The sequence below is a fragment of the Tasmannia lanceolata genome, unplaced genomic scaffold (genome assembly GCF_043159265.1).
Source record: "Tasmannia lanceolata isolate RefF3 unplaced genomic scaffold, GAP_Taslan_0.1 ptg000007l, whole genome shotgun sequence".
NCBI classification, from domain to species: domain Eukaryota; kingdom Viridiplantae; phylum Streptophyta; class Magnoliopsida; order Canellales; family Winteraceae; genus Tasmannia; species Tasmannia lanceolata.
In genome coordinates, this window is record NW_027518684.1 from 16,696,489 (window position 1) to 16,717,020 (window position 20,532).

Sequence of the window (20,532 nt, forward strand, 5' to 3'; positions counted from 1 at the left end):
GAGGGAGACTCTGAATGTGAACAGATGTTGACATGAGATTTTGCACACTAGATTGACGAAATTCAGGAGAGAGTGCAAGGCTCATCCATTGTTTTTCATCACATCACAAGGGGAGCAAATGCAGAGGTGGATAGGGTAGCCAGAGATGGTGGAGATTTGCACACTGGATTGACGAAATTCAGGAGAGGGTGCAAGGCTTGATGGATTGGTTAACCAGAGATGGTGTAGTCATGGATATTCTTCCGTTTTTCAATTTTATGCCCCCTTTGAGGGTCTTTGGTCTTTGTATATCTTCCCATTTTTCTTTGCTATGTATGTTCGGACCAGCTTGATCGCTTGGGTTTTCCATTTTTTTTCAATATAATCTCATCATTTTTTTTTCTCTATTGAGTCATTTAGGCTATTTTTGGAAACCATGAATTTCTTTTCGATGGAATATAAGCATACCCAATGGGGAGGTAGAGCGGTAGGTGGAGAGACTTGAGAGGGACTAAGTGAGGAGAGAGTGAGAGAAGGCTGAAAAATAAGGAAAGAAAAACTACACTCAGAATACAATATATTTTCCCCTGTTTTTTAGCCACTTCTCAGCCTCTCCTCATTGTGCCCCACCCCTCTCTCACCACTTGATAAACTAATATTCCACTGAAAAAAATCAGGGTTGCCAAACAAGGACTAAATGTTGTTACAATTACCAGAAAGCTATAAAGAGCCAGAAATGGCTTTTCCTTATCACACACAGATACACAATCAGATGGTTTTTTTTTTTTTTTGAAATGGTTCTTATTTTTCTATACACAATCAGATGATTACTTTCATCTCTTTGTTCATCTACAAAGGAACCAGAAGTACCAATCAGCAGATGATACCATTAATTAATGGTCACTGAAAACTAATTCAGAAGCAAAGATATATCATTATAAATAAACATAATCTGAAGTTAGAAACAACCTTTACAACTACAGAGGATCCACATCTTGAAAAAAACTAGATGTCACGCTCTTATCATTTTTCATACATGAGATTTCTAACAGACTCTATTTACTCTACCATCAAACAACATTGGCAAACCTTTCCATCACCCGAAATTCCCATCCATCTTGGAACATTAGCAGAAATCATAGCACTGTATGTACAGTTCAACACTACATTTAGTACTGACTTACATCAAGCTGGTGTGGCCTACAACACTTAGTTGTTCGATTCGAACTTATTCCACTTGTAAACATTGTTTCTTGAACTAACATCACAGAGTACTACAATTCATTTTTAAAGTACATAACTATAAAAGATTTCATTCAGTTACCTTCATTGTTGTTTCGGTTCATAGCTTGATCATCATTAGCTGCAAGCTTGAATTGGTCTGGCATGAGGAAAATTTGCTGTGGCATCTTGCAAATGAGTTTCGTATTTAGGCACTGGTGTGACAGTTTCGAATGCTTCAACGAGTAGAGAGACTCGCTTCTTTCGAGCAGGAGCTAGTTTGGACACAGCCTGTTGGAGTGCATAATCTAGCATCCATTCCTCTGCACCTTTTCTTTCGTCCATCATCTGATGTCTGAGATCGACCTTTTCTGCTTCTGGGTCGGGCTCCGGGATAAGATATCTTGGTGCCCGTGGGTTGAATTCCCTGTCTTCCTCACAATCCTCGATGGTCTTCATGCCCTTTCTGTTGGCTATTCTTTTCAGATCACAACATGTCATGTCTGACTCAGTACCTGCACTGATGATGAGTTTATCTTCCTCTGAGATTTTGATATTAGATGCATCTGAATCAGTTTCATATTCTATTTTCATTTTATCATCTCCCCCTTCGGAGCCTTCAGAAGAATTTGACTCAGTCTTTTCTGTATCAATGCAATCTTTACACCCCCCAAGCTCTCTCTGATCCTTTTCCAAATGCTCTTGGATATTTACTATCTCACAAATATCTGATTGATCATCTGATGAGTAATTCTGACTTGCAGGAGGAACAATTTCATCAAGGATGGTTATGTTCAGATCAACAAGAGCTTCTTGACTGCATTTCTTCTCATCACAGTGGCGATCTTCGGCCTCCATTGTTTGAAGTAGGCTATGATCTTCGTTAGCTATATCCTGACCTGCTTCGGAGTAACCAGAAATTCCAATTTCGTGCAAGCCGCTGGAATCTTCAACTTGTTCTGTCCTTTCTGCTCCATCTTCAGGATGAACGCCTTGATCAAGAACAGAGCTGTTTGGATCAATAAGTGTTTCTTGAATGCAATTCTTCTTTTCACAGTGGCAACCTTCAGACTTCGTTTGTTGGACTAGGCTCTGATCTTCTTCAGACTCCATTGGTTGGACTAGGCTCTGATCTTCTTTAAGTATATCCTGATCTGCTCCAGAGTAACCTTGATGAGAACTGGAAATATCAATTTGGAGGAAGCTACTGACATCTTCAACTTGTTCTGTCCTTTCCATTCCATCTTCATCGTCAGCACCTGATGCATGATCTGGCTTATCATCGCTTGTAAATGCTTCATCGTCGGTTTCTGAATCAATAGATTCTGCTGTTTTGCCTTCAAGTATACTGCCAACAAACACATCACTTGTAACTGCTTCCTGGTCTGTTTCTGAATCAGTAGATTCAGTTGTTTCGCCTTTGAGTACACCACCGCCAAGCACATCGCTTGTAACTGCTTCCTCATCTGTTTCTGAGCTTTGATCCTCTGTAACAAAATGATTATCCATTTCTGAATCATCTTGAAGAGAATCTTCTTGTTCATCTACAACTCCAAGTAGAGGATTTACTTGGAGTGAGACATTGTCCAATTCCGGATTTCCATTCTCCTCTTCGCCGACTTCAGTTTGTTTCTCAATCGAATCAGTGGAAGCTGAAAGGGTTAGGAATTCGATGACATCCATGCAATTCACATTGTCAGTCTCTTCAATTTCAAGAATATCAACAACTCCAGAAGTCTGATCTCCGTCTAAGTTGGTGCCATCGCCTTCATAAGTACCACTTCGAGTAAAATCTCTGGTATCTTCTTCACATGTGCTGACAGAATCATCTCGCTTGAACAAAAGCCCATCATGGAATCCCACATCCTCATTCCCTGGTAGTGTGACGGTCAGTGGATCAGATCCATCACTGGACAATGTAGGAAAATCATTCCCATTATCCGGATACGAGGCTACTTGCTCCTCCCAATCCATGTCAGAGGCTTTCGAAATTGTTGATTCATCTAGTTCACTCTCCTTGCCTGAGTCCCTCTCAATGCAACAATTGAAACCTGTTTCTTCTAGATCTGCTTGTATCAATTTGGGTGAATTTTCCTTGTCTGGAATTTCAAATTGCACATCATAATCACATTCAAGGGAACTCATCAACAAATCCATTTCCTCAGAAAGAATTTCGATGTTTTGGTCTGGATCATCTTCTGAACTTATTTCTGAATGAGGATCATCATCTCCAAGCAAGGATATTTCATCAAAACCATCAGGAATTTGAGAAATTTCTGATGTTGATCCATCATCCTCATCATGGGTTCTTCTTCTATCATTTTGATTTACGGGTTCCTTGCTTTCTTCTCTTGATCTAGCATAGATCTCTACAAAGAAATCAATGCCCTGTTCTGCTATTACAGGGGAGATCGATGACCCCTCAAAATCTTCTTCTAAAACTATAGGATCAACAATAGTATCCATCTGACCTGTATCAATTCCCTTCCTTCTCCCACTAGTACTTTTAATTCTCGGCGAAGATAGTCCTTTCATCATCATGCTCTTTTGCATCCTAAGAAAACGCCTCTTTGCTGATAAGAAGCGCTTCAATGGAGGCAAAGGTTCATGGTGATGACCATTCAAAGAACAATAAGTATATGGACAGACCTTCACGATCGATGTTCCTTGCGATTCAGTTGCCCCAGGATGAAGAGCCACGTATTCGGGGAATTTCGAATCTTTCAAAGTCGATGAACAGGTCGCCCGATTTACGTTTGGATTGGGATATGAAGCAACCCCAGAACTAGTTTTCTTCATAGAAGGCCTTACTAGTTTCAAACTAGAAGTCCTCCTCAAAATCTTCTTCATGGGTTTTAGACTAGAAGGATCAGAATTCTTGGAATTTGAATTCCTTGGATTCTGACTCTTAGCCTTAACATTAGAATTAGAAGAACTAGTAGCTTGAGAATGAGAATGAGAAGTTACCTTCAAGCTCTCCTTCCTAGCATCCCAACTGCTTGTGGGTTTCATATAATTTGGAGACCCATCAAAAGAAGGGCTATTGAATTTTAAGTGTTGATTTTCTTCATTTTCCAAATCCAAGGCCTTGAAAGATCTTGCCTTCTTCATTTTCTTCTTTAGCTCGTTTCCTCCCTTGTTCTTGATATCTTGATGTTGAGAAGATGGTTTGAGGGTCATAGACCATTTGTCAGATTTAACTTGATCTTTCGTTGATTCAGTTTTGATTCCAAGCTTGCTCACGGCTTTTCTTTGCACCATCTTGGAAGAAAAAAGAAACCCTTTGGAGGGAGAAACCCAAAGAGATTACTTGATAATTGAGGTTGCAAGTGTGGTGGGTTTCTCTATGAGATGGTGGAGATATCTTTCTTTCTTTAGATGGGGAGTTTAAGATTCAGAAGAAGAGAAATCTTTGTGGTCTGAGCCAGGAAGAAAAGGAGGTTTAAAAGAAAGGAATAAACCAGAGAGAGAGAGACAGAGAGAGAGATTCCAAATTATTAGAGCATAGAAGAAAGAAAGTTTCTAAAAAGGAAAGAAATCCCAACTATGATTTTGGTCACAACGGGTGGCCTCTTTCTTTTTCGATTGGGCCTTCCAAAATTGAATATTGCTGGAATAAGAGACGTTTATAATTTGGACGGTTGGACCAATAGGTTTGGCCTATTTTGACTTCTGGTGCACTCGGATTTTAAAATTTTGACTCATGTAAAAGAAAATGTGGACTCTGGAATTTTGTGGAAAAGTTTGGAAAGGAAATTTTTTTGTAAAATTGTGTATTTTTTTACCCATGAAAAAAAATAGCTTGAACCAACTTTGGTTGCCCGAATTTTTTTGGTTCTTGGGACTTTTGTGGAATTTCTGCAGGAAACCCACGTTAGTTGCTGGGTCCAAAATAATCCCAGGAACCAAAATAACCCCGCACGAGTGCTTTGTTTGGATGCCGGGTTTTTTTTTTACTGGGATTTATGTGGGTAAAGGTAGGAGACAAAAGAGGGGACAAGCATTAATTAGAGAAAGATATTATGATGAGTGGAGAGAGGGGGTAGAGAGAGAACACCCTTTTCAAGACAAGATTTTGCTGATGTCACCAAGAAAAAGCTGATGTGACCACTAAACCTTTACCCACATAAATCCTGGGAACAAAAAAAACCCAGCAACCAAACAGAGCACTCGTGCGGGGTTATAAGCTAGCACGAGTGCTCCCAGGAACCAAAAATAAGCTAGCAGAAGAATTTTTTTCTTCCCAACAATTCAAGCAACCAAACATGGGATTTTTATTTTACCGGGATACTTCTAGGGAATTTTTTTTCCACCAATCTCCCAGGGAGTTTTTTGTTCCACAGAAATCCCAAGAACCCAAAAAATTCCGGCAACCAAACGGATAGGGTTTTCTTAACGAGTGCCCTTCTGGTGCATTGGGAAAGAAATTTTCAAATCATTATTCACATCGTTTGAGAATTTTACAAATGTTTTGTGTCATTTTTATCAGACATGTGTAGAATTTATTTCCCAATGCACCTCAACGAGTGCCCTCACTGTTAACAAAACTCTTTAATTTATGATGATATTCTTCTAAATTAACCACAATCATATTATTTCCCTCTAATTTGTACAAGGAAATATTTTAAGAGGAAAAATATTCCAGCAGAAATATTTTTCTTGCAATCCAAACAAGCCTGAACGACTCCTTTCTTCGCCTACGTCTTTCTCACTGATTCCATCCCTCCTTGCTACGATGAATTATAGGCTGCACGGCCGTGCATGCACAAAAATACAGTGTGGCCCACATTATGATCCAAACCATTCATTTGTTGTGCCCTCGTATAGATAGGGTGTTCCCAGAAAATCATTTTTCTCATTAGGATGATCTAACCGTCCGATCTGTAGAGATTCAAAATGGACGGCAGAGTATAGACACCTTCACAGATTAGAGGGTTAAGATCATCCTATGGAGAAGATTTTCTAGGCAGCCCTATCTATATCAAGCCCAGCAAATGAATGGTTTAGATCACCCAAACAATGTGGGCCTCACTTTATTTTTAGACTGCACGAGTGCATGCACGACCATCCACCCTATAAAATCTCACTTTCCACAAGCAAGAGCTAAATAAGTGTAAAAAGAAGAAAAGGAATCATCACTCAAACCATTGGAGTGAGGAAAAGAGGGAAATAGGGGTGGATGGTCGGCCAAAAGGCACCAGGGGTGGGACCCTTGAAATGGACGGCACCCACCTACCGACCGACCAATGAGTCTCTTTCGAAAGGTAAAACAAAGCCATTTTACTTTCGGCATTCTCCTCTATTTTTGCTTATATCCAACCCACTAACGACACTTAATTCCCTTCTTTTTTTTATCCTCACTAAAATGTCCTCATCACATATTTTTGTTTCACTCGATTCAGTTTTTGTTTTCAGCACTCTGAATAATTGACAACAAGATAGGTGTTGGATGACACATTTTTGTTTGCCATGTGTTACTCAAAGGTGACAACACTTCACATGGCTATAGTGGTTTAATCCAATCAGAAAGAAATTCAGGATGAAAATAGGCACATGTAGTGTGTAATCGAGACACTTGATTTTGAACGCACATTGAACAAACATCTTATACGAAGAGATTAAAGGTGGACAAAAATTAATGGTTGAGATTTTTTCTAAAAGAACTATAAATGAGGCTTGATCGATCTACGGTCCATGGACAGCCGATCAATGTGGGATCAAGGGTCCATGGTCATCCCAAATGAGCCTAGGAAGTTAGAAAACGAGGCTTGAAGTAATGGACAAGTGCCCGAGAGGAGGCTTTTATCAAAAGAGTAACCTTGCCAAAAAAAAAAAACCCATCTAAAGGGGACTACTATTGGTCCTTCTCAACAAGTTTCATTTATTGTTCCTTTAACATTATATTTGTGCGTACCATTTTCATATTCTAATGTGAGAAATTATATGGTGGCAGACCGTCAAGTCCCGTGAAGGTGGTACGATGGAAATACCATCATTCATTGATATTTGATCCGATGTCAGCCTCTTAAAAGTGCGCTGCTGTTGGATCAATTATCAAGGGTGGTACTGATTTGACGGTACTTGACGGTCAGGCACCATATAAAAACTCTCCTTCTGTATCCTTATAAATGAACAGTCTTGAGATTATCAATGGGGGGATGCCCATATCCTTGTAGCTGGTTTTTGCAAGGGCGCACTTCACTTTATCATTCCTCTTACCAGAATATACAAAATGCCCTTATAATAGAGGTAACATTTTTCTTTTTATAGAACCTTTCCGCCTTACCAATATGGCCGGCAAAAGGCGGCCTGTTGGTGGCTGGAAAATTAATCCAAAACAGCCCAATTTGCTCGAAAAATTAACCCATAAGTGAAGTTTTATTTCCTAGAAGGCATCTCTGTTTTGAAAGACTCTTTAAGATTACATCTGCTTAACCTCATTTATAAGTGAGACAATAAGGCCTCTTTAGAAATCATTGACGATATCACTAATGAAACAATGATAACCATTATTTAAAAAGGGGAATGATAAATGCAACCCCTTTCTAAATCATATCATATGCAAATAATTTATAAAGGTATCCAAAGAGGACCTTATTCAACGGCCGTATTTTATGACCCATGTGGTATGTGCACATTGTTTTCAAGGGGTTATTGGGGTTCTCATGGAACATGCACTTCACATTTGGAGACACTCGTGTATATTTATCTAGTTGTAACTTGTAAGAAACATCTCAAATTTGGTAGAGGAAGTTGTTGAATGCCTGATATTTTTATGAGCAATTGAATAAAGAAACTTGGGTCAACAAGTAGAGAAATTATATGGCGTAAGCCCTTATAGTCCCGTATTTTTCAAAAAGTTCACACGGACCATACTATAGGGTGATCCAAACCGTCCATGTGATGGGCCATGCCGTAAATAGGCTGTGCCAAAAAAAAAATCATTTCTATAGGATGATCCCAAGTCTCCGATCTATAGAGGAATGCATATTATGGAAACCTCTATAGATCGAAGGGCTAGGACCATCCTATGGAAATGATTTTTAGGGCACAACCTATTTATATTGTGTTCCACCACATGGATGGGTTGCATCATCCTATGATGTGGTCCATACTGTACTTTTTGAAATATAAGGGACTATAAGGGCTTACACAATGTATAATCCAGTATTTTTTCAAAATGTACTGTATGGATGATCCAAGCCGTCCATTTGATGGGCCACAATGTAAATAGGTTGTGTCCCACAAATCATTTCTATAGGATGATCCCAACCCTTCGATCTATAGTTTTCCAAAATATGCAGTTCCTCTGTAGATCGGGCTAGGGTCATCCTATGGAAATGATTTTTCGGACACAACCTATTTACGTTGTGGCCCATCAAATGACGATGGGTCTGGTTCTTGGTATCACAGTTTGCTCTCCCAGGAAGCACGAACCACCAACTTGTCATCGCCTCGTGTTGTTATATATGGAGTGCAGTCACTGCTTCTTGTGTTTTTCCTGGCCGTTTTGAGGCTCAGGAGCTGATGGCTAAGGATAGAAGTGGCGACATTGTTCCTTTTCATGCACCTTTTTTTGTGGGTCCTGAGGTGCTTTATGGTAATTCAGTGCGCAGGTGGAGGAGGATAGTTTGGAGAGTGATTTGCCTATGATGCAGCTGAATGAGTAGTTCAATGTCAATCATTTCATCATTAGTCAGGCAAATCCTTACATAGCTCCATTCTTTAGGCTAAAGGAGCTCATTAGAGCTTATGGAGGAAACGACGCTGCAAAAGTTTACTTTTTAATTGGCTTAAGCTTTGATTTTAATGCTTTTATCGTTTTTCTACTCCGGTTTATCTTGTGAACTAATTTCTCTAATCACTATATACTACATTGTGGGGAACTTGTGTATCAAATGAAACTACTTTGGTAAAATTACATTCTGTATTTTCCTTTGCATTACGTAATCACTTTATATTCAAAAATTATATATGTTAGTCTTTGTCCAAAAGTTCCGAGTCTCTAATCCGTAGTTGCCAGAGTAGGAAGCAAGGGGTTTAGAAAAGATAAAATACGGGAAGCGAAAAGCTCTAAAGAAAGTAAAGAAAAAACGTGAAGAACATCACTGAAAGTCAACATGAAGCATGTAGGAAGCCCCATTAGAAGCAAATAAAATGTACATAAAAATAGTAGGATTGTAGTAGGAACATGAGGAAGGGCTAATATAGGTAAGGATTGCAAGTAAAACAAAATACTTCACGACTATCTAGAATTATAAGTTTTAGGAATTTTACAGTTTCACATATTTATTCATGTAAATTTAATGTCAAGATTTTGGAGAAAGATCCACAATTTTTTTTTTTTTTTTTAAAATGGTAGGTCCACAAAATTTTCATTTGAAACTTAAGGTAAGTTTCAATATTTAAATGCACACTTTTCTTAAATACGCTCTTTCAACATTATCAAAAGCAAAAAACATTCTTTTAGGAAGAAACAATCACACAAATAGGAAGTGTGCTCTTCATTAATAGGAAACGCATAGGAAGCGTGCTTCCCCTAAATTTGGGAAGCGAGTAGAACTTAGCTTCCGAAGGGAGTTCCGAGGAAGGGAGCTTCCCATCCAACAAGGAAGTTTCATGTAACTATGCTCTAATCTTATACTAGCCATTTGTTCCCTATATCCCGTGTCTATGCAACATAATTTCTAGGATGCTTGGGTGTTTGGCGCTTCCATTTCTTTTATCATCTTGGATATGCTTGATAAATTTTAAATACTGCAGCTTGCTCATCTTATGGAGATGGAGGTCAAACATAGATGCAGTCAGATAATGGAACTTGGTTTTCCTCCGGGGAGTATTGCCAAGCTATTTATTCAATAATGGGAAGGCGATTATTACTGTTGTTATGCCTGCTACGCTGGCTCAAGTAGATCCTAAAGCACTTCTGGTTCCATTGTATACAAACTTCTTTATTTTATACTTTTTTGCTTGCTTTATTTAGGTTGATTGGAAATATTCTTTGAGGTAGGTTGACAAGTTTTCTTTTTCTTCATTTGTCTTTTCTATTATCAGTATTCAAAAATTATACAGAATCCATCCCATGTGGTGCTTTAAAAGCCCGCAAATCAGGGCATGCAATGAGATCGAAGGTTTAACAGTTTCTCCCAACACTATTGTGATTCAAATGGTTGGTATGAAACTGTGGATCCATATTATACCAACTCAAAGGTAACAGACCCAGATAGAAGTTCAGAAGATAGTGACTATGATTCACGGGATATTGCTCATAAAGTTCCTGTGACAGCATCTAGCATTATGGTTTTTGAAGGTGATCTTTTGCAAGCCGAAAGGATTCATAATGGAATTGTTTTCAATGTTGTGAAGAAGGAAGATCAGACTAGTTCCCATTGGGTTTCCAATTCTGAACAATACCATGGTTCTTCTCAAAGTCCAGTCACCGTGTGTGCGCAAGATGAATATCTAAGCAAGGAAATGGATAGTTACACTGTCAATTCCACTTCTGATTGTGGTGATGATGATGGATCCATCTTGAATTGCTTTGGGAAAAATTCTGCCCATGTGCATTTTGTTTTGGTGTCAGCTTCCTGACGTAAAAGCATTTTCCCTATGCGGTGAGTGCGTCTTGGTTGTATTAATATCATTCTCACATTCATATGAATTACTTCAAGAATGAATGTCTGAAATTGAAGCTTCTTTTTGTAACTTACAGGCTTTGCTTACAGATTCACTTCTCATGGTATGTGTATGTGATTGACGGAGGCATTCTTGTCAATGTTTTCATGATAAAGCTTTCACTATATGCTAATAAGGCATTTTTCTGTATTTCATTATTCATTTATATGTCTTCAAGCATGCTTCTTGTTAGGAAAGCAACAATGATAGGGGACCATTCCTGTGTCGTTTTTTTTTCTTGGGTGTCATTAGCATGTCAGGGTAATTTTATCACTTTGGAGTATAATTATCGGTTATGTGTAAATTATCAAGTCCCAATATCATCATTGACTGGAAGCCTAAAGACATGATATGAGGTGATGCCATGTCACTTTGAGTGACAAAGAGGACTAAATTTTTCATGGGGTTAGAATATGTTATGTATTTATGTTTAAGTTTCCTAATTACTATAGGTTAAGCATTTTTTGAAAGAAAATTTCATTAGTGCAAAAGGGGAGAATGCTCCCTGAGACGGTCAAATAGAAGATAAAAAAATCAGGAGAAGGTAACGATAAAAAAAACAAGTATGAAGAAATAAAATATTGCAATAGAAATAGTAGAAAAGAAATAATCTGTGAGGTGAAACGCTGAGGAGGAAAATGATCAAGAAGTAATAAAAACTCTTTGTCAACACCCATATGAGTGAGCATGTCCACGTTAGAGTTAGCCAATCACCACACATGTTTGAACTCTATGACAAGTCCATCTAAGACATCCAAGACCAGCATCCCTGAATCAGCTGACACCATCTCTCACCTATCTGACCATGATGAGGGAGTCTATCTCAATGATAATCAGATCCAACCGAGTCTAATCCAACTACCTAATGCCTTGAGGAAGCATATGGACCTCCTCTTCATTAGAATCATTTACTCCGATAAGTCTTGAAAAGGCCCAAAGTTTTCTCTATCTGTACAGCTCAAAAGGCCTCCGATACCTGCTCAGTTGGTACCAAGACTTGATCCATAGAAGTTCAGCTTCAACTTCTCGGGAGGGAGGCCCGTAGACCCTCCATGAAAAATCTCCTCCCATAGAAGGTCACTGAGATTCCTCTAAACGTAGGAAGTTTTGATGCCCATTGGACTACCACAGAGGAAAATTTGCCTTTACAAACTATGCACTTTCCCTTTGATACACCATTTACTTTTAATGAAAGTAACAATTTTATAAATAATGTAACCGAATTACAAAATGGGGATGAGTCATCCTACACATGTAACATTGCAGCTACACTATTCCAATGTTAGCCCCAAAAAGAATCTCACATCCACCTTTAGAACTCCAGCCTAACAGGCCCTTCCTCTAAACTGTGCCTTATCGATGCAGACCACAAAGAACCAATAGCAATGATGGTTTTTCGCATTCCGTTTGATAAAGCTTTAAAAATTCTCATTTTTCTTTCCTTTCAGACAAGCCAAAGAATGACAATAGATAATAAGTTTCATAGAATCTCACCTCTATAAGGCCTACGAGAAAATACCCTTGACTCGAAATGATCAATGATCTGTTCAAGGAGAACTCAACTATATCAAGGAGAACTCAACTAACTCCAAATAGATAAAAAAAAACAAAGGACCAAGGTTCCCGTGGGAAACTACAATGAAGAAATAATGGTTAACAAACTCTGCTTCATCTAGGTATAATGCACAGTGATTAGCAATGATCTTTCATTTGTGACAGAGGTGATCGACAGTGGGGATCTTATCAGGACAAGTTTTCCAGCAAAAGGCATTTACTCTCAGAGCAAGTTTCCTAATTAATATAGATTATGTTTTATGTCGATTTTCCGAAGTTTGAAGTTGTCTTTGCCCTGTGGTGTGTTCCTATTGGAACTCCTATAGTATAGAATTAGGAGCCCTTACCAATTTTGTTTGCTTTACTATGCTTATATATTGCAATGGCCTATATGACCTTAGAACTTGGTAATGAATATTGAATTTAACTTTTCAAGCTTGGTGTGACCAGTGTTACAAAATGTGAATGCGGGTCAAAGTGCAGCCGAAGTAAATCCTAGTTGACTCGCATGACGCGGTCGAGCACTTGGTTGATGCGGTCATAAATTAGGAGAGTCAAGGGAGTTTTGTTTGACTTTGTATGGTAGAATGTGGACTCGACAAGAACGAGGCCAAAACAAAAGGGAGTCGACTCGGGGGAGTCAACGATGAAGCGGGGGAGTTTTGAAACTATGGGTGTGACACTTCCTGCTCAAGCTGATCCAGGTTAGCTCTTGCTTTCTCTTTACACTCTTTCTTTTTTCTTATCCTTTATTTCTCATTGACCTGCAACCTTTGACTAACTGCTACTCTTCCACCTGCAAATCCATAGACCAGTTTTTCCATAACCATTCCCATCACTACAATGCTCAACCTTTACTCATGGCACTAGATCACCTTGTCCCCACTGTCTTCTAGTAACCCTCAATCTCCATATCCACAAACTATTCAAGAATCTTCATGAACACCCAACAGTCCATGAAGAGCATAAACCTGCAGCCTGTAAACCCACTATTTACTTAGGGAAATGATTTCTGCGCTCCAGTGTTTTGATTCAAGCCCTTTAAATACTACACGAGAAACAAGTGAGCGCATGTTTATCAAAACATTGTAGTGCTGAAATCATTTCCCTTTACTTATAGACCCATCCCTTATTTTCCCATTAAAACCCAATAGCTTTACATTGCCCTTTCACCCTTAGGTCAACCTAAATCCCAACCTAAACTCTACAAATTTTAGACGACCCAGATCTGACTTATGATTTATTTCAGATCCACGATCATACCCAATCCCTCACCCTTTTCAGACTGTAATGCCTATTACCATCATCAACAGCCCCTCTTATCATTAACCTTGGCTCTAAATCAATTTTATCTCCACTTTGAATCATTATATATCCAATACTACATCAGGAACCCATACTCTGTTTATTTACAAACCTAAAATTTCTCCTAAAACTCTTCCAACATTAACCTAGAACTCTTTTTCAACCCTGTAATTAAACTGTTCATTTGACAGTCTACTTCTTTGGACCGTTCGACCCTTGGTTACTTCCAGTCCCAACATAACCTCATCTGGGCCCAACTTAATCCTAATCCTAAACTCACCACCAATTCATTCCCATCGACCGTTACATGATTTCAGCATCCAACCTCCAAAAAAGTCCCACTGTTACACCCTATAGCAATCATATCTTTAGCCTGAAAAAATTGTCTTTAGGATCCTACCTAATCCAGAATTAATACCCAGGTTACAGATTTGTCCAGATTTACCACCTGTCATAAACAGTCCTAACAGTCTAAATTTCATATCATAAGTTACCTAAACCCATCCCTTAATCCTTGCTTATTTCCCTAACCTATTTGACCAAATTTGAGCATAAACCTAGGGGAAGATTGTTATCACTTAACCGTCCTGCATCAATATGTATCAGAGCTACGTATATAATCATCTCCCCTCGACCGTCCTGCGTCTACATGTATAGTTGTCTTCTATTAACTGTCCTGCGTCATTTGGCATCATAGCCACATATTTAGTTGTCTTCCCATAGCCGTCCTGCTTCACGTCATTTGGGATCAAAGCATATTGAAAGGCTACATGGAAGTAGCGAGATTTTTAAGGTAAGATATGTGCCTATGGATCTTGTGAGGTACATCATAGGAGGTATTAACATGGGAGTGTCCGAGTTTCATGGACGTAATGATGAGCAAGAATATCTTGAGTGGTTAGATGCAATAGAAGAATATTTTGATTTGTACAACATGACCGATGACCAGAGAATGAGATTTGCTGGAGTGATGGATGAGGCTGGATCAACGAGAACTATTGGGGCACCCCTCATATTCATTGGAAAGATATGAGGACTCAACTGATTAAACTATACACACCAAAAGCCTTGCAAAGTGAGGAGCTACCATTTAGATGTTTTAAAATGCTAGAATGTTGGGAGATTGAAGAGGAAACTTTTAGAATACAAAGAACGATCCACAATAACTGACATAAGAAGGCAGCAAGGAAACTCTCTACCTAGGACCAAGACTGCCAAAGCACAAGGAATATGTTGAAGGTGCAAGTCATGATTTCATCACATTAACTAGAAGAAGCAACTGTCAAGAAACTTCTTGTGCAATGGAAGTACATGATTCGATGGCAAGGGGAGCCATCATGCAGCTGAGCTCCCACAAGTGTTTACTAACTACTATGCTCTATGGGTTCGAGTTTCTTCAAGAGAGGAGAATGATAGAGGGCGAGAAATTATATGATGAAAGGCCTTATAAACACTCAAAGGTGGTACGACAGAGGTACCACTGATCTAACAGCACTCCTCAAAAAGTGAGCTGCTGTTGGATCAACTATCAAGGATGGTATGATGGGTACATGTTCATACAAGCCCTTAATCATTTAATTTCTCGATAGAGGACAATCTCTCTCAGGGTCCTATTTTTTTTTTCTCTTGGGTGTCATTATCATGTCAGGATGTCATTATCACTTTAGACAGAGTATTATTATCGATTATGGGTTTGTTATCAATAGGCTTTCCAATAGCATTAATGATTGGGACCCTGTTGACACATATGACATAAGGTGATGTCATGACACAAAGTGACAAAGGTGGGCCCACTTTAAATTTTCATGGGGTTTGAAACTTAGAATATAGGTTATGTTTTATGTTAATTCTTAATTACTATAAGTCATGTTTTATGTTATGTTTTCTAAATAACATAGGTGATCTTTTATGTTAAGATTCCTTGTCTAGGAGGTGTCAAGGTGGCAAGTTTATCAGCTCACAACTGTGAAAAGGTAAAAAGGGGGCGAATCTATCAGCTCTCTTTATCTTTTATGGTGCTGGTATAGACACCTTTAAATTAGGTATTATATAGTAAAAGTGACGCAGGGAGCATGAGAGGCAACACCAAGATGGAGATCGACACAAGAAGCGACTAACATAATCGCGTGGGCTCTCTTTACAAGTGATATCCCAAAAATAATTTATTCAATCTCCTCTTCTTTCCTCATGCCATTACATTATATAAAAAGTCAAAACCTAAGAATAGCAACCCTAAATTCTTGCCTAACTATTATTCTCAATCTTCTAACTAAAGCAACATAAATAAAAAGAAGAAACATGACTAAAACTTTCCTAAAATAGTAATCCCGTAATCTACCTATACTAAAATGCCTATATCTTAGCCAAATCAAGTCCAAATTGCGTAATCTTGGTATCTTTAGATAGGTAATCAGGTAACCTTCCTAAAAACACCAAAATCAAGCTAAATAGACAAGTTTTGACGCCCCAAAAAAATATTATAAATAAAATGACGAAAATAAAAAATAAAAAATAAAAGATTTGATTAACGCCATGTGTTTTGCATCAAAAAGCAAATCAAATAAGATAGAGAACCTCTCTCATACTAACAATCAAAGGGATCCCACCAAAACACAGCATACGAATAAAGGCAAATGAAAAGATAGAGAACCTCCAATCACCTCTTTATCAAATAGCTTATACTAGAAATAAGACCATACAAATAAGACTAGAACACAATTCCTTAATGATTCCAAGCTTGGGTGAGATTCGCATTTTTTGCACCATTTCTTCATGTCTCTGAGCACCATCGCGTCATGGTTAAAAGCAACTTTCGCATAGCCAACAGCAGCACAAAGCAAAGAGACTGCATGGTGAAATCTAACAAAGTTACTCGCAACAAGGAGAAGTAAACTCAACTCAACTCAACTCAACTCAACTAAGCCTTTGTCCCAAACTAGTTGGGGTTGGCTAATGAAACTTTAGAAATTTTTCAACAAGGAGAAGTAAACGTACGAAATATTTTCAGAAGTGACAATTCTTGTTATTTTGAAAATTCATTCATTTTTTTTCCCAAATTTTCCCTGAACTCTTCCCAAACATATGGCATTTTTTTTAACATTTGCCTTGATGAATTATTTCTGAATCAGAACTGTGTAACTCAGAATCCCACATTTCTCTCATTGAAATTGGAGCATCACATCATCCTTAAAAGGCAATTTCATAGAAAAAGGTTACAAATACTACATATAATTATTTTTTGAATATGATATTGTTGAAATCATATTTCCTGAAATTTGGAAATAACAGATAAAAAAAAATCATATAAAGATTGTTAAGATAATGTCTTTTGTTAGATTAGGATGTGTTTAGTTTCACTACAATGGACTTTTAAATATTTTTGAATTTATCATGAGATTTACAAATAGTATATGAGAAAGGGATTGAGCCTCTAGCTCAGTGGTAAAGCCTTTGGCCTTCAACCTTGAGGTCGAGGTTCGATCCCAGCTTGCCTACCAAAAAAAATGAGAAAGTAATGAATTATTAGTTAAATTTGTGTTTTATTCAAAAAAATTGTAGTTTTAATTTTGAAAAAATTTAAGAATTTTTGGTAAGTGATATTTTCGCCCCTTTTGATTACTAGGGCACCCAGCGCCAGTGTATCAATGACTAAAAGGGGAGCTAATTGACGTCAGAAGAATTCAGTGGGTTTGATTGCCACGTACACTGGCGCTGGTGTCCCTGGTGATCAAAAGGGGTGTAAATATCCCTTCCCGATTTATTCAACATGTTGGGTCCTAGAGCTTATGAAGGAAAATAATACCCCACTCCCTTGTTTCAATAAGACCACGTTTGGATCCCAAATGTTTTTCTATTTGGATTTGAGTTTTGGATACAGAATACATCAATCATCCCCGTGCTCATGTTGTACAAGAGAGGGAGGGACGTCTTGCGGTTGCTGCAGCAAGGTCGAGGAGCGGCTAGGGTGAAGGTAATTGCCACAAATATGGATTTTTAAATAATATCTCGCAGAAAAGATTTGAAAATCAGATTTTTTTTTAACTGTTGTTGTAGCTGATTTGGAAATCAAAGGATCCGATCCAGTTCCAAATTCTCAACTGCAAATATGAGAAATCCAAATCTAAATCTAGTGGGTATCCAAACGTGGCCTAAGGGATTTGCTAGGGACTTTCGCAGGAAGGGAAGGCATTTCACACGGTTGCATGAGAAAGCAACCACACATGCTCACTTTTTTGCAGATTTTGTCTTATTCATTTAGTTCATCTGAGGTGGTTCCTCTCCTTCAACAGCCAGCCGTGAAATGCCTTTCTACGAAAGTCCCTAGCAAATCCTAAAAGCTAATTAGAAAACTCTAAAGGGTGAGGTGCCACTGTTGAATAAGGCTGTGAGAATAACATATCCAGTATGAAATATCAAAAAGTACTTATGAGAAAGATTATGTAAATAACGAAGAAGACAGGTGACAGGAGTACGTACCATCCTTCGATGAAGCCTCTTTCTCCTTTCTTGGTGGAACGAGGGCAGGACGGGTTCTTTGCAGGGGGAGTTTCCGTTGGATATCCTAAAACAATTTAGCAAAATTAACCCACAAATTATGCCTAAGAAATTTAAGATATGAATTTCTTCTTTGGAATCCCACAAGAGCACACGCAACTAAGAAGAAGTAACAGTCGCTACCCTTGGTAATAATACCATAATAATTATTTATTTGAAACTAAACATACCATCTTTGCATTAAATAAGATATATGTGTTTGAGAAAGAAAGAGGTATCTAAAAGTTTGGAGAACAATTTCAAAACGTACTCCCAAGCGTAATCATCAACTCGCCCTGAATCGACTTCTCTTTTACCTTCGCCGCGTTCTCGTTCGAGCATTTTCACTCCCTTTTGTTTCAGCAAAATCAAAGAAATAGGGTGCAAATCCAGTTATTTTCAAATTTTACGTCTATTTTTACGTCGAAAAGAAACGGAGCCTAAAAAACACATATAGGGGTGGAAAATGAAAAAGAGGGTGGAAATGTCTTTTCACATATTATTATTACAACCTAAATATACCATCTTTCATTAAATAACAAAATAGAGAGAGAGAGAGAGAGAGAGAGAGAGAGAGAGAGAGAGAGAGACCAGGAGGAGGCTGGTCCTTACGCTCCGTGCCTTGGTTCTCGGACTTGGGCATTTTGAAAGAGGTACGGGGGTTGCAAAAAGAAAATAATGTTCTGCTAGCTCTAGTGGATTGAGGATCGGGTTAGTTCAGGGTGTATTTATAAACTCTTAAATGGGGCATCTATGTCTACGTAATAGGAATGGGAGTTTCTGGCCCACTTGCATGTAGGATGGTCGGCACGGAAAATTCTCTTCCCTCTCTTTTGAAGCTGTCAAGAAGAGATTAGATACCTTCCTTTACTTTAATCCCTCTTTTCCAGTACCCTTTTTCTTTTTTTTTGACTAATAAAACATAGTGTCTACATGCCATATACATATTATATATGCTTTCTTGATTCGGTGTTCTTCTTTACTTTTGGTTCCTTTTGACATGGTTGATTTGGTGTACACACGTATATGGTTCGAGATAGATGTTGCAAAAGCATTGATTGATTAGAAGATTGATTGAAGATAATTGTACATAAACTGATGGAACATTCCATCCGAGTGAGAGAAATATGAGGTATGAAAAATCACCAATGAAGATCACTAAGGTCTTTATCAAACTACGAATGTGTATTAGGGACACAAACTATGGCAGAAATGTCCAATAGATCTAGCAAGAACAATACCATCAATATGAAAATGGGTGTTTTGAAAGAGGTGTGTAAGTGCTTGTGGAAAAAAGTAAAAGTTTAGTCTTACATTGGAAAATAAGTATAGTTGAGGTTAATAAGTATGTCTCCCCTGTGCCTTTCTCAACTCGTGGAGCAATACTTACCGCCCTTGCACACATGTGGGAAATGAGCAATGGGCTGCATTTTGCACATCGCGAGGTGCCTTAAATTGTTTCGGATGAGATTTTGGTCTGATCATGATTTGTGACTAGGTTGGTGTGATCGGATGAGATTGATAATCTGGCCCACAGGATTGCGTCTACATGTGTTTCAACGATCATACTCGATATGATGTGATCCAGATCGTAGGATCTTATAGTAATGGTTGAAAATAGATCGGGTGTGATCTAGACTGTATTTCAAACAGAAAAGACATTAGGTGTACAAAAAAGACCAAAAACTTACCATGTGCAACAAATTTAAAAAAAATAAAATAAAGTGTGGTTGCTACATTTTAATGATTCCAAAGCATCTCTACACTCTCTGTAGAGCTTTTTCTAAAGTATATGTTTATTTTATTTCAGGTTCTTTCTCTCTAGTTATTTGTTATTATACATGCAGAACCCGAAACCAGTAACTCAGACACTACAACGAAAAGAACCAGTAGGAACATAATTTTTTGGGAAATGTTATCAGCACTACTGTATTTTGATGAGGGCACTCCTCACTTTATTAAAAGTATGGTATGGCCCGCACCATAAGATGATCCAAACGGTTCATTAGATGGGCCACAGCCTAAATAGGTTGTGCCCAAAAAATTATTTCCATAGGACATAGGTTGACCTTAACCCTCCGATCTATAGAGGGTTAGGATCAACCTATCGAAATGATTTTTGAGGCACAATCTATTTAGGCCGTGGCCCATCTAATGGACGGTTTGGATCATCCTATGGTGCGGACCATACCGTACTTTTAATAAAGTGAGGAGTGCCCTCATCAAAATACAGTAGTGCTGATAACATTTTCCAATTTTTTCATC

General features: G+C 38.2%; 1 protein-coding gene and 1 long non-coding RNA gene across 2 annotated transcripts; both read right to left on the reverse strand.

Moving 5' to 3' along the window:
* Positions 1 to 890: 890 nt before the first annotated feature.
* Positions 891 to 4,768, reverse strand: LOC143882116 (uncharacterized). Its single transcript, XM_077385541.1, has one exon. It carries the CDS (start codon positions 4,459 to 4,461, stop codon positions 1,339 to 1,341), a length of 3,123 nt encoding a protein of 1,040 aa, XP_077241656.1. The 5' UTR covers positions 4,462 to 4,768; the 3' UTR covers positions 891 to 1,338.
* An 11,503-nt stretch (positions 4,769 to 16,271) lies between these two features.
* On the reverse strand, positions 16,272 to 19,008 carry LOC143881078 (uncharacterized). The gene is made up of 3 exons (XR_013251849.1): positions 18,859 to 19,008; positions 18,211 to 18,295; positions 16,272 to 16,579 (listed from the first exon to the last, which is right to left on the reverse strand). It is a non-coding gene; the product is annotated as an uncharacterized LOC143881078 (long non-coding RNA).
* Between the last annotated feature and the right edge of the window lie 1,524 nt (positions 19,009 to 20,532).

What these genes read in the sequence shown, in the direction of transcription:
- LOC143882116 (XM_077385541.1), bottom strand. Translation starts at nt 4,461, where the DNA reads ATGGTGCAAAGAAAAGCCGTGAGCAAGCTTGGAATCAAAACTGAATCA.